Source organism: Canis aureus, chromosome 16 (genome assembly GCF_053574225.1).
Source record: "Canis aureus isolate CA01 chromosome 16, VMU_Caureus_v.1.0, whole genome shotgun sequence".
NCBI classification, from domain to species: domain Eukaryota; kingdom Metazoa; phylum Chordata; class Mammalia; order Carnivora; family Canidae; genus Canis; species Canis aureus.
The window spans coordinates 20,879,120-20,893,957 of NC_135626.1; the positions used below are offsets into that span (position 1 = coordinate 20,879,120).

The 14,838-nt window shown below is 40.5% G+C and overlaps 1 protein-coding gene across 3 annotated transcripts in view; it reads right to left on the bottom strand.

Annotated features, from left to right (window-relative positions):
* Nucleotides 1-14,838, bottom strand: part of MYO1D (myosin ID) — a 326,058-nt gene that overhangs the window by 212,558 nt on the left and 98,662 nt on the right. For all 3 annotated transcript variants that reach the window (XM_077852148.1, XM_077852149.1, XM_077852150.1), the window contains exons 7-11: nucleotides 13,135-13,251; nucleotides 11,427-11,630; nucleotides 8,229-8,374; nucleotides 8,036-8,150; nucleotides 3,271-3,441 (exon numbers count right to left, since the gene is read on the bottom strand). In XM_077852148.1, coding sequence (XP_077708274.1) covers nucleotides 3,271-3,441; nucleotides 8,036-8,150; nucleotides 8,229-8,374; nucleotides 11,427-11,630; nucleotides 13,135-13,251 — 753 coding nt within the window. The remainder of the gene's footprint in view (nucleotides 1-3,270; nucleotides 3,442-8,035; nucleotides 8,151-8,228; nucleotides 8,375-11,426; nucleotides 11,631-13,134; nucleotides 13,252-14,838) is intronic.

Here is a 14,838-nt window from a genome sequence, read left to right on the forward strand (position 1 = left end):
AGTTTTTCTGTGGTGGTGGTCTCCACAGTTTTCTGAAAATTTCCTTGTTACAGCAGCACCCAGATTTCTTTGTCTGCCCTGTGAAGGATCACTTGAGATCCTATGTGTTCTAAAGTAGACATCCAAGAATCCATAGAGCACTGAGTGCAGTTATGCACAAAAACTTACGTTGCAGTGGTAGCTACCAAATACCCCCAGCCAGGATGGTGGCTTCTATACTCATAACACTAGACTAGTAAAAGAATAATTAGTTTATTAATCAGACAAGTGAATAATTACAGGAAATTAGAATCAGACTTCTGAGGTTCAAATCTTGGTTCTACCATCTACTTGCTCTGTGTCTTTAAATAATTACTCATCCCAGAAAGTTATACTGAAGCTTAAATGAACCATGTATCCAACATAGAGAGGTCTCCAAAAAGTGGAATCCCTCTTTTCTTCTCCCTTTTGTTAACCATTTTACAAAAGCCCTTCATTTATAAAACTCCTCGTGGAAAAGAACCCAGGAGATGCCCACACTAATTGAATATTCTTACATTTGGCTACTGCAAAGTCTCAACTGATCTGAGCACAGAAGGCTTTAGATTTTTCTTTACATTTTGAAAATAATAAGTTATGTATATCATTTAACTTTCTATGTTCACAATACCTTAAATAGGAATTTCATTGTTTATTGGATCATTTGCCTATATCCCCATAACTTTAACATATAAGAAACCCCTTAGCCCCAAAATAATATGAGGCAGAAATCTCTTATTTAATATACCAATAACTCGAGTTAATGTAATCAACAGCAGATGATAATACATGGCTTAATGTACAGTATAATAGCGTTATTTAACAGATAGATTCATAGTGATGAAATACATCCTGACAGCTTGGTTATTCCATTTCTTTCCTTCATTAGGGCTATAAACCCAGAAATTAACACACTTTAGAAGTTCCCATCTCAGGGGGTACTTCCTCCAGCATCACTTACCCTTGCCTAGAGGGGAGGAGCCCCCAGGAGGAAGGAGCTACCTGGTTGAAGAGTCAGAGAAACTTGGATTTCCACATTTAAAAAAAAAAAAAAGAAAGAAAGAAAATTCCTATGGTGCCTGGGGGCTCAGTCGGTTGGGCATCCAATTCTTCATTTGGGCTCAGGTGTGAGACTGGGCCCTGAGTTGGGCTCTGCACTCAGCAGGGAGTCTGCTTGTCCCTCTCCCTCTGCTCTTCCCCCCTACCTCTATCACACAGTCTTTCTCTCTCTCTCTCAAATAAATAAAATCTTAAAAAAAGAGAGAGAATTCCCATCTTCCCAGATAAATTAATATTTTGCAATTTCTTACCAAATCAATGGCAACTGCTTAAAAGTACTATGTGGAGTGCAGTCTGGGTGGCTCAGTGGTTTAGCACTGCCTTCAGCCCAGGGCATGATCCTGGAGACAGGGCATCGAATCCCACGTCAGGCCCCCTGCATGGAGCCTGCTTCTCCCTCTGCCTGTGTCTCTCTGTGTCTCTCATGAATAAATACATAAAATGTTTAAAAAGAAAAAAGTACTATGTGGAGTGGCTACTGTAAGATTGACATAGTTCAGATATTTGGTGGACAAATTTAATTCAGGTGTATAAATGGCCAAGATGAATCAAAATGAGGTGGTTTATCATGAGATTCATAGTTATTTAATATAAATGAAATGGAGCATTGCATGTTTTAGTCTAAAATTCAATATTCCATAAGATGTATTTGGTATAATCATGACCAATTCAATTAAATTTTATAAACACTGATGACCTACCATTTTGTAGGCAGGATGTTAGGTGAATCTCCAAAACCTGGGCTGGGGTTATAAAGGATGTAGATAACCCATCCCTCGAAGACAGGACATCTCCCCATGTAATACCATCTTTCAACTGATCACTCTAAATGGTGTAGGATGCTTCTACCTTGGCTTCTGCACTGTCCCCAGTACCCAGAATATGCCTGGGAAATGAGAGGTACTTAATAAGCACCTGTGTTATACATGGGAAATGACTGAAGAATACCTCTGACCAGAAGCCTAATGTCAAAGGTCAGACAGTAGCATCTGACAGCTGACTGACTTGTAGTAGGGACCACATCAATCCTGAGTAACAGATGAAGGAGAATCTTTTTTTTTTTTTTTAAGATTTTATTTATTTATTCATGACAGACACAGAGAGAGAGAGAGGCAGAGACACAGACAGAGGGAGGAGCAGGCTCCATGCAGGGAGCCCAACGCGGGACTCGATCCCAGGTCTCCCCCCAGGCTGAAGGCGGTGCTAAACCTCTGAGCCACCGGGGCTGCCCCAAGGAGAATCTTTAAGAAATAAACTGGCCTAAATAAATATCAGCCAACAATCTATTTCTTGATGATTAGTGCTTTATCTAGTTGCAGACTCTTACTGTTCTGATTACATAATTTCAAAGGGGACAAAGTTAGATTTATTTGTGCTAAAAAAAAATTGGCATGTATCATAGATTTACATGAAAATATGGAGGAGCAGAAATGTTTGCTCCTTTCTTTATGGAAGTGACAGAGCATGGGGCTTGTTTCTCCTTCAGCTTATGATTGCTAGACAAGACTGTATCTGTAGGGAATACTCGAGGATGACAGTGCACCCCTCCTAGGACAAATATCGATGGCAAATATACTATATGCAAAGGTCTGACAATCACAACTGCCACCACTTATTACAGAAATGTGATTTGTTTAATAACATTTTTAGAATGTGAAAAATGAGTTAAAAGGATACCCATTCACTGAAGGGAATGAGTTTCCTTATGATGGGGAGAACTACAGCTAGAATTTCTCTATTTTTAAGAAAGTCAGAGTCTGAAGAACTGCGGCAGAGGACACACACTATGTTTTATAACTGATTACAGTTAAAAGTCAAGGACAAAAGCTGTTTTCAGTGCCAGAATTATCAGATACAGGAGTAGAATTTTAGCATATGAACAAGGCCTCTGTACCTATTGGTTATAAATGACATCATGCTTTCTAAAATCGTGTTCATTTTTCCTATTTCTAGCAAATTGAATAGTCTGGAGCTCCCTCTCCTGGATATTATGATTTTTATCAATCTTGTCATCCCATAAACCAGAGAGGCAGAATTTATTTATAGCAGTAAGTCACTTAATGGATGCTTATGGCCTTCTTGCTTAGTTGAGTGGACATTCTTTTAATCCAACATTTAAGACCATTTAAGTCTGCCAAACAATGGGAAAATCCTACAGATCAAAAGGAGATGAAGTTCTCATAAAACACATACCTTTCGGCTGGAAAAATGACCATGTTTGCCTAATTTACTATTAAGTGCTTCAAGGAACATTTCATCGGTGACTTTGCCAACATTCATGCAGGCATCATCCAGGATTGCAATGATCCCTTTGTGCTGCTGCTCTACAAGGTCCACGATGATCTGGTTGTTGAAGTAATCGATCTGCAGGACACAACAAGGAAGCCGTTCCAGAGGGAACAGAGAACAAGACATGCAAAACACTGATGCTTCCAGATGTTTCAGGAATTCAAGTTAAGTTATGTCGATGTCAAATAAGTCAAGAGCATTAATGAGGTCTAGTGCTAAAATGAGCACATGTTCTATCAGAGGTTTATTTTTTATTTCTTTGTTGACTTTCTACCATGAAACACTTTGTTACTGAGTATAGCTCAAGGCAAAAATTACAAAGTAGATAATGTTTCTCCTATCACTAACTTTTGTTTTAATCCTACACCCCATTCCTTCATACTCTCCACCCCCTCGATCTGTTTGCCATTAATCACTAGACCCACACTCCACAAAGTACCAACAAATAACCTTAAAGTGTTATTTGATTCATAAGTTGAAGTTACGGTATCACGTAGAACTTGAATTTTTAGTTCTATGGCCTTGGATGACCAAAACTCAGAAGAGGTCTTCTCCAGCTTTCCCAAAGCCAAAAAAAAAGCACATATAAGTCTAGCAGTTTTGATGTTTCTCTGGGCAAGAACATAAATTTAATTCTGAGATGAAAGTATCTGTAAAAGATAAGAATAAACTTTGCATTTACTTTTATGCACTGAATAAAGTTCTAAATAACATCTGGCTTTTTAGCAACTTCAATATGCACAAAGTTTATCCCAAATTCCTCTTCTATATGTGTTTACTCGAATAGTCCACAGCATCCATCTCACCACACACACACTGGCCTCACTCAGGCTAGCTGTGCATCAACAGAAGATGGGCAGGCTATTAACACACATTTTAGTTCTGGGTGTTGATGTGTCCCCCTCATTTAGGAGGCATCTAAAATTGAATGCTGTCTCCAATACCTTCTGTACGATCTATGTGCTCATAATGGACTTTCAGTCTCTCATGGATTCCTCCTCTGTGCTATTTAAGTCCAAGGACTCAAGCCAGTTATCTGTGGCTTTAAGCTCCACCCCTACTCTTCCAAGTTCTCTTCTGTATCCATGGACTGACAGTCTGCTGACTGGGTGGCTTCTACTTCCTTTTTTATACTTTACTGGTTTGTCTCTATCAGTAAGTCTCAAGAGGATGACTTTTCCCTCAGGGGCATTTGGCATTGTCTGGAGACATTTTTGAAGGTCAAGACTACAGGACCAGTGGGAAGAGGCCACTAAACATCCTATCATGCACAGGAAAGCCTCACAGCAAAGACTTATCTGGTCCAAAACATCAGTGGTACAGAGCTGGAGAAACCTCCATCTACATATGTACTTTTATGGTGGGCACGTATTACATTTGCTAATTAGGAAGAAAAGTTATTTCCATCTTTGGAAAAAACATCCTTAGTCTTCTGAAAAAGCAGTAACTCTGTATTAATTATTAGCTGAAGTCTTAGACTATGCTAGTATAAAATTAAAGACTGTCTTTTGTCCCAGGGACAAAAGAATTAAGTCCTTTTAAAGTTCCAATTGTGTAACTAAAAGTGATTGGTCTTTGCTTTAAGAGTTCAGTAACTTTCAGTTTATAAGTTTAATGTTACTTCAAACATTACTTAAATTTGTGGCTTTATTTTTTTTTAAGATTTATTTATTTATTCATTCATGATAGACAGAGAGAGAGAGAGAGAGGCAGAGACACAAGAGGAGGGAGAAGCAGGCCCCATGCCAGGAGCCCGACGCGGGACTCGATCCCGGGACTCCAGGATCGCACCCTGGGCCAAAGGCAGGCGCTAAACCGCTGAGCCACCCAGGGATCCCCCAATTTGTGGCTTTCAAACCAGGTTCTTCCAGCAACCTCAATTCCCAGGGAAGGGGGCAAGAGGAGATGTGATGAGGTAGGTCAGGGGCACAGAGGTCTGGGTCTCTCATTCCCAGCCCAAACAGAGCAGCTAAAAATGTCTTATAAACTACAGCACCGAAAGCCTATAAAAGTGAGTCAATTAGGGAGGGAGATAACCAAGCATTTGGAACCCCCTGATAGAAGTCCACATACCACTATGAAACAGCCTGGTGCTAAAACACTGATCCTGAAACCAGCCAAACCTCCAGATCTGACAACCAAGGACATACACAGAATGTATTGGATGACACCTCGGGAATCTGATGAGCAAAATCCAGACTATGGCAAGCTCTACAGAACTAATGACTCATCTTCTTCATCAGGAGAATGTGAGGAAAAAAAAGAGAGGAGAAAATCTACACATATGCAAGCAACCTATCAACCAACCACAATGTAAGAATCTTGCTTGGGTCTAAATTCAAACAACTATAAAGAGAAACCAAAAAAACTCCTTGTAAAACAATTGAGGAAATGTGAACACTGACTAGATATTTGATGATATGAAGATATTACTGTTACATTTCTTAGGTATGATAATGGTACTGTGGTCACAGCATTTGTAAAAGTCTTTATCTTTTAAAGAAGCACACTGGAGTATTTACAGATGAAATAATATGATGTCTGAGATTTGCTTCAACATTATCTGGGGGTGGGTGGATGGGTGATGGGTACACTGAATTTATTGTATCATGATCTATGCTCTTAGTTTGCTGGAAATTTTCCATAATAAATAACATTAAAAAAAATCAATCACTATGTTCAGAAGTTGAGGAAATAATTGCCCAGAACAGAGATTCTTATTTGGGGGAACCTGGCAATGTAGTCAGTACAGTAACAATTACCTTGGACCTAGCCTTTTGTTCCCTCTAGGACATTTATTTCTTGGTTTATTTTGCTAAGGATTTTTGCATTTTAGGGCTGTTGCTCCTTTTTCAGAATAGCCTACTGTGGTTGTTGACTTTCCTCCTTTATCAGCTATGCCTGTGGAATTTGATATCTTGAATACTAAAGGATATTTTTGACCAGTATCTCTGAATCACATCTGAGTAACAAGTTTTATGATTACATTTGCTATAAAAATCTAAGTGTCAGTTTTAATTGTGTGTTAAATTGTACAACAGGTCCATTCTACGAAGGCTGCATCTAAACTTAATTGAGAGATGCTTGGCTGGCTCAGTAGTTGAGCGTCTGCCTTTGGCTCAGGTCGTGATCCCAGGATCCTGGGATGGAGTCCTGCATCAGTCTCACCCACAGGGAAGCCTGCTTCTCCCTTTGCCTATGTCTCTGCCTCTCTCTCTATGTCTCTCATGAATAAATAAAATCTTAAAAAAAGGAAAAACACTTAATTGAATTACACCTTAAATGTGCTATGAGAGTTTACGGCAAAAATCAAAATTATAGGTAATTCTATTACAAAGTTATAATACACCTTTTGGTTTATCTGTAAAACAGTAAAATTTACACTAATATACTTGAACAAAAAATTTTTAGGGTATTCTGATGTTTAGCACATGCTGGAAGGCAAAAATGCAATTTGAGGCAGGACAGTTGTACCACTGTCTCCCTTTCTGAATGAGAGGAGATAGAAAGTAGGAAGGTGGGGAGACATATAAAAGGAATTTACATACAGCATACCAAATAGCTTTTTACCATTGCAATGCATATTAAAAGACACTAACTTTATTGTCTGTTCTATTCAGCAAGAGGAGAAACACAGTTCTATACCCTCAGAAATGTATGGAAACTCAGAAGTTATACATTTCTCAAGTCCGTTCTCAAAATTGCTTAAAAATATAAATTTAACAGAAAACTTTACGGGGTCTCATCCTGTCACACACAGGAGGTCTCAATGGTAAGGAACAAGAGCACCAACCCAAGTCATGCTTTTCAGCGGTGGTATCTGGGGCTTATGCCCCAGGGCAGTACCACTTTCAGCCCTGCCTTGCCAGAGGTTTGACTATGACAACTGTCAGTGTTGACACAGGGCCATGAGCAGGTGATACAAGGGCCATGAGCAGGTGTGACATGAGGGATAGCAAACAGAAGTAAACATTAATGCTGGGGGTTCATGCCTGGGTTTCAGAGAATATAAACCACAGTAACTGAAGAGAATAACAATGCCATTTAATTTTATTTTTTATTTATTTATTTATGATAGTCACAGAGAGAGAGAGAGAGAGGCAGAGACACAGGCAGAGAGAGAAGCAGGCTCCATGCACCAGGAGCCCAACGTGGGAGTCGATCCCGGGTCTCCAGGATCGCGCCCTGGGCCAAAGGCAGGCGCTAAACCGCTGCGCCACCCAGGGATCCCAACAATGCCATTTAAATTGCAAAGTAGAGTTGGGGAAAAAAGGAGAAATAAGAGGAAAAAAAGGACAGGAAGAGAATAAACTCAATTTGGAAGCAAAGCCAAGTCCATTTAAGGCAAAGTTGCTATTCCAAGTAACCTCTAAATGGCGCTAAACTACTAGACAGATGAGAGCTAGAGATTCCACGCAGCATCAGCCATAAAGTGCGAAGGTTGGAATTCAGCATTTCTGGACACCAACAAGGCAGTCCATCACATGAGAGAAATCCCACTTGCCGACCCTGAAAATGACTTGTAATTCCATATCCCCAAAAGGAAAGCTAACGTTGAGATGTTTCGTGTACTCAGGGAGATTAAAACGATGCCCCTAAAATGCTAAGATTTGACATCTGCAATACTATATGAAACCCAGGAAGCTATTTTCCCAAGGAGACCACTCACGTGCTTCCAGGGGATGCCCTCCCGCTGGTACTCCTCTTGTTCTTGCTTCAGAACCAGCTGAATGAACAGCTGCTGCAGTTTCTCATTGCAGTAGTTGATGCAGAACTGTTCAAAGCTGCAAGAAAAGGAATCAATGAGGTTCAAAGAAACAAAAAAATCAACAATAGAGTTTTAAGCCTCTTATCCAGTTTACCTGTTATTGTCAAAGATTTCAAAGCCATAGATATCCAAGACACCGATAACAGTGTTTTTCCCATGGATGGTGGTATCATAGTTCTTGACCTCGATAATATCATTGATGCGAGTAACAATCCAACAAAAAAGGCGTTCATATATTGCCTGTGAGGAGAACAACATTGTTCATTCTTCCCCATTTGAGACTGTGTCTTCTGTTTAGATCTGTGATAAGTTTTAAATTCTTATACATTTTCTCCTTACCATTTAACATAGTGATTGCCACTCTAAGCAGAAAAATTAGAAATGCAGATCATCTGTTAAAGAAAACTACATGATGTAGGTAATACTAATGTAAACGGTTTGGATTTTTTAAAGCTTATTATTGGTTGGGATACTAGGGATACCCTAGATATGTGTATGTCTCTGTGCCCAGCTATATCAATAATTTGCCTACTCCTTCACAGAAGTTGCTTACTTTATTATGAATTTCATCAAATATTAAAAAGTAGGGAACCAATGAGTTAATATCTATCTTCCAGGAAAGCTCTATGGAGTCTAAAAATACAAATATTGATTTATAGTGCTACATAAAGATCTGAGCCAAAGATTGCAGTTTGAAGTTCCTAGAGAATCAAATGCATATCCAATGTCCAAGGATGCTTACAGCAAGATACATGTGGACAAAGGCACCACGTGCTCACATGTACTCATGTCCTGATACAAGTGTTCTCCATAGTGCGTCTTTAGCATGTGCATGGTTAGCAGCTCCCTCCAGCCACCTCCCTCTCCACCTGCACTTATCCACACTCACTGCCTCTGTTCTTTGCCTCCTTTTTACTCTTCCATCCAGTCAATCTTGGCTTACCTCCCACTGCTCCACTGAAATGGCTCATCAAAGACCCCAAGCACCTCAGTGTAGACACTTCCTTGGGCCTCTGTGGGCCTCTGTGTGGATACCTTATTCAGACACTTGGTGTCACTCCACCTAGTTTCCCACTCTCTTTTTTTTTTTTTTTTTTAAGATTTTATTTATTTATTCATGAGAGACACAGAGAGAGAGAGAGAGAGAGAGGCAGAGACAAAGGCAGAGGGAGAAGCAGGCTCCATGCAGGGAGCCCGACGTGGGACTCGATCCCGGGACTCCAGGATCAGGCCCTGGGCCGAAGGCGGCGCTAAACCACTGAGCCACCTGGGCTGCTCTCCCACTCTCTTCTTGAACATTCTCCTCTCTGGGATTTGTGACAGCACATCTCCTTAATTTTCCTCCTATTTCACTGGCTGCTCCTTCTGAGTGATCTCTGATCTCCTCTACCTGACCTCTAAAAGGTGGAGTTCCTCTGGTCCTCTTCTCTTCACTCTTTAACACCTCTTGAGTCATCTCATTCAATGTTAAACTGTCGCAACTCTTGAACCTATTGCTCCCACACAGACCTCTCCTCTGAATGCCAGACTCAAGTGCTTAACAGCTGACCTAACGACAATCCCAGGGGCCTGGCAGCTATCTCAACCATGTGTGCTCTCAGGACTCTTGGTCTTCCTACCTCCAAAGACTGTTCCTACCCTACTTCTAACCATGAACATGACACTAGAACTGTAGAAATTTATTCATTCAACAAATATTAGCTGAGTACTTACTCTATATGGGTTATTGGAGATACAGTACTAAAGGAAACATAAACACTGTCTCAGTCTCCAAGGAGCACAGGGAGTAAGATGAAGGAAAACCACACCCACACACACACCCGCACCCATACCCTCTCTCTCTCTTTCTTTGAAGGTGAGGTGTGTAGCATCTGAGGATAATTTAACCTGTTCAGGGTTCACAGAGGCCAGTGAAGACTGGCCTTTGTGGGCTGAGGTCTGAAGGATGAGTAAGAGTTGCCGAGGCAAGCGGGGGAGAGAAAGGATCTAAGCAAAGGATCTAAGCAAAGGTGATAGGACCTCATGTGCAGAGGTCCTGTGGCTGGAAGGAGAAAGGGATAAAGACACACTGCAAGGCCCAAGAGAACACTAATGTGCTGGAATTAAGGAAGGAGGCTGAGGCATGATGTGGAATGAGGCAGGAGATGTAGGCTGGAGCCAGACCATGCTAGGAGTGAGCCTTGATTTTATCGTTCTCCAAACAGGGATGTGGATTTTACATCCTGAATACAGCCCATCTCAAATCATCCTCTTTTCCCCATATCTGTGCTACCTGCCATCATCTCTCTCCTGTATACTGACACATCCCTGTAATGGTCTCCCTGCTTCCATCCCCACCCACAGAAGATTCTCCATACTGAAGCCAGAGCGATTTCTTTACAAATGCAGGCTTGCTTGTCATTGCCTCTGCTTAGAGTCCTCCACACTCTGTTGCACTTGGATAAACCCAAATTCCTCTCGAGACTAGAAACCAAGCCTGCAACTCATAAGAGTTAAGAATGGAATATGTGGCAATCTAATCAACCAGGAAAAAAGAAAAACAAGGAAATGTGAGCTTGGTAACATAAAACATTTGCTATGCAGATAATATAGACAAAGGGTTAAAGTTACGGGCTCTTCAAAATGGGCAAAAAACAATAGTAGCCCTGAAGAAGATGTAAAAAGGACACACCAGGAGATTCTGAGAATGGATTTAAATACCTTACAAAAATCCAGAAAGATGCTCAAATATACTAGCAATGAAAATGAAAGTAAAGTATTAGTGTACATCCATAAAGTCAGCAAATGTAAAGTTTAAAATCAGTGTGTAAGCTCATTCCTGGGAGTCTGTCCACTGGGAACAAAAGCGCTAGTGTATAGGGACACATGCACACAGATATGGCAGCATTATTTGTCGTGGCAGAAAAAGGAAACAAAGTGAATGATTTAAGAGAAGGATGGTTAATAAATCATGGCACCACCACCACATAGACGTGAAACCCAAGGGATGAGAACTCCATCAGGTGACCTGAGGCGATCTTCATCAAACACCGGTGAGCAAAGCAACACAGAGGGCAATGAGAGGGCCTGGGCAGGCATCACGAGCCTCCCAGTCAGTAGGATTCAGTTACCTCAGAACATTTCCTGAGAGTGATGTTCACAGTCAGGGCATTTTATTGAGACTGCACTGGTCCAAAAGCATCATTACGGTCTCTAAAAGCCTGAACCCACTTTCTTGGAACATCTGGGTACATCCTCACAGAAGTGCACTATAACTCCATCACCAGGCCGAGACATCAGTTAAAAATCTCACCTTAGCAAAGGCATCCCTGCCATAGCTGGCTTCTTGCTCCGTGTGCTGCTTGTCAATGATGTCGCGACCTGTGGCCACTGTTCGGTAGAGAAGGGCTTTCTCAACCATGTCTGTTTTGGTGGAGAGCAATTCTGCTATGATAGATACAACCTTGCCATTTTCAATGAGAGGCGTGTCACCATCCACCATGAATTTTAAATTTCCCTATACCAAAGTGAAAAAAAGAAGATGCCATTTCCAGCAAGATTCTGAAACATTACATCATGGATATATTTGCCAATTACAGATAAAATTCAAAGTGACCTTGTTTATAGCACTGATTTTTCTAAATACATTACGTATATGTAAGAACCTAGCACTTTATCCATCTTTCCTCTTCTCCAGACACCCATCTTGCACTTAATTTTCAGTATTCTGATGAATAGAAGTTTTACATTTTTATGTAGTCAAATCTATGAATCTTTTGCTTAGGGTTTTTCTTACTTTGGTGTCATACTTAGACCATTCCCACTCCAAAGATTTTGCAAATATTTAATATTTTCTTCTAATACACAGCTTTTCCCTTTACATTAAAGCTTTTAACTCACTTAGGATTTATATTACTAAGTGGTGCAAAGAATCTAACTGTTTCAGATGGTTAGTTAGTCGCTCTAACACCATTTACTGAACGGTTGAGTTTTTCCTCCTGATTTGAAATGTCACCTTTATTATCTATTAAATTTCCCCAAGCTTCCGAGTCTATCTATATTTTACTTATTCAATAAGCAATAAATACTTATTAACCATCTACCAACTGTCCAGCACATCAACCACTCCGTTGATGAATCTGATGATATACTTGTTCATCACTATCCTCTTCTCTTTTCCCCCTGCCCTACTACTCTTCTTTAGTACATTTTATTTGATCTTCTTACATGTTTACTGGTCCAGGTAAGTTCTACAGTCATGATGTCAACTTAAAAATAAAATTCCTGTTTGGATTCTGAAGGATATTGTTGTACTTTATTTTCATTAAGAGTTAAATCTTGCCACATTAAAGTGAAAGGTTATTTTTATTCCAGATTTAAATTCATGTTGTCATTCATTTTTTCTAAGGTTACATGTTCATTATATTTTCAACATCTATAATTATAGAAAAAGGAATAACAGGAATCTGACACATGGCCCTTCACTTGTCTGAGTTTGCTGTGGTATAGCAGAACATGATTGGACCATGATTCGCCAACCTTGGTCGACTGTGTTGGCCACCATGAACTGGTTCTGCCTTCAAGCCAATCGTGCCACCCCTTTAGGGATCATTTCCCAACCTGAAACATGAAATGATCAAAATTCTAGTTCTGATAATTTATGATTCTATGTTTCAAGTGCTATTGGAAATTTATTCAGTTCAAAAGATTTTAGCTTATACTATTGGTAGTCATATCATTACTGAATTCTTTTACCCTCAGGTTTAAACAGTTCAAAATCTGACACGCCAGTAAGACAATTAACCAAAGGTAAGTTTCAAAACCTATAGTGGCTTCGAAAATCTCTCATAACATTCTAAAATGACGGAGAGAACCACAGGTATAGTAATTGCTTCAAAATGTAAGAGAAATTTTCCTTATATAAATTAGTTTTTAAATCTACAGGGAAAACGCAAAATCTTCTGAAAGAGCATCCTGTCACCACAGGGAAGCAATATATTCTGAAAGGTGTCCCTACTCACCAAGTGAAGAATAGCTGCCAGAATCTTATACACTGTTTGAGTCTCCTCAGGTTTGAAGCCAATTACTTTCATGGCATCAGCTACTACTTTGAATTCTGCAGCATCATTGATAGAAGACTGGGAATGAAAATGGAAAACTTAAGTCACGAACATTTCATGTGAGCATTAAAACCTTAAAATTATGAGACTACATTCAAGTTTAGTCAGGGTCTTGATGCTTTGGTAGTAAATCACTGAGTACCCAGAGAAAATCAAAACTATTTCAGGGATAGAAACATCACTCAGCACACAAAATGTCCACTTGTGGGTGAGAGCCACCATCACACAAAATAGGCATGACATACTTTTCTGGAACCTTCCGTGAGGGAGCAAGTCCTGAGCTGTCTCACAAACACTAACTACCACTCTGTGATGAATGAAGAAAACACGGGATGTGGAATCACAAATGGAAATACCAATCATGGAAGACTCCACAACACACACCTATGTTGCTTGTGGCTTTTTTGTTCCACAAATAGTCTAATAGAGTCTGGGAATAATACTCCCTCTCTTGGATGGTCAGGCTTTTTACTTCACAGGTGAGGAAAGCAGGCCGCCCAAAGCAAAGTAGGTTGCCTCAATCTTTCAGCAAGCTATTAGATATTTTGGGACCACAACCACTTATTCACAAATATTCAGTGTACCAGATCTTCTAACTGGTTTGAGAGGGTTGCTATAGATTGAAAGTTTGTATCCCCCGCAAAATTCATATGTTGAAATCCTGATAACCCACCTCCTCCCAAAGTGATGGCATTAGGAGGTAGGGCCTTTGGGAGGTTATCAGGTCATTAGGGTGTAGGCCTCAATAAATGGGATTAGTGCCCTTGTAAGAGACCCTAGAGATTCCTCATCCCTTCTGCCTTGTAAGGACACAGAGAAGGCTCCATCTATAAACCAGGAAGCAGGTCCCTACCAAATCTGTAAATGCCTTAATCTCTGATTCCCCAGCCTCTAGAACAGTGGAAAATAAACATTTACTGTATATAAGCCACTCGATTTACGGTATTATTGTTGTAGCAGCCCAACTGGAATAAGACAGGGGTTCAAAGATAAATTGCCAGCCTTGAGGAGCTATAGTCATCAGGTTGGAAATATAAACGTGTCAAGAGAAATTCACAGTGAAGCAATGGTAATGGCCTATCTCAAAAAAGTTTTCCCAAAGCAGCAGTTCCAGAGGGCCTGATTGATCTTTACTTCTGTGAATTTTCCCTCGGTGGGGGGGGGGGGGGGGGAGGCGCACAGAGGATCTGGCCTGATATTTATCTTTTGAGGAGGGGCGTGGGAAGGGGTTCTCTGTGCCAGATGAGTACATGCCTCCAGTATCCAGGACATGGTAAGGCCAGATCCTCCACCGACCTGGTTCTTTGACCTTGGACAAAATACTTAACACCACATGGAGTCTCGGTTTCCTCATGGATAAAATGGGCATAATAATAATACAGGGTTGTTGTGAGAATTGAATGAGAATTATGTAAAGCACTTCCCTAGTTCCCAGTGCATGAAAAGCACTAGACAAGTATCAGATAGAACTATTATAATAAGCTATAACTGTGCCGAAATTGCATAGAAACTAGACAAAGTCTAACCGTCCTCCTGTGGGGTACTGTTGGCTGCTAGAACCTTGATTTGTTCACCCCTCTCCAGCTCCTTCAGGACTGGCCTCCC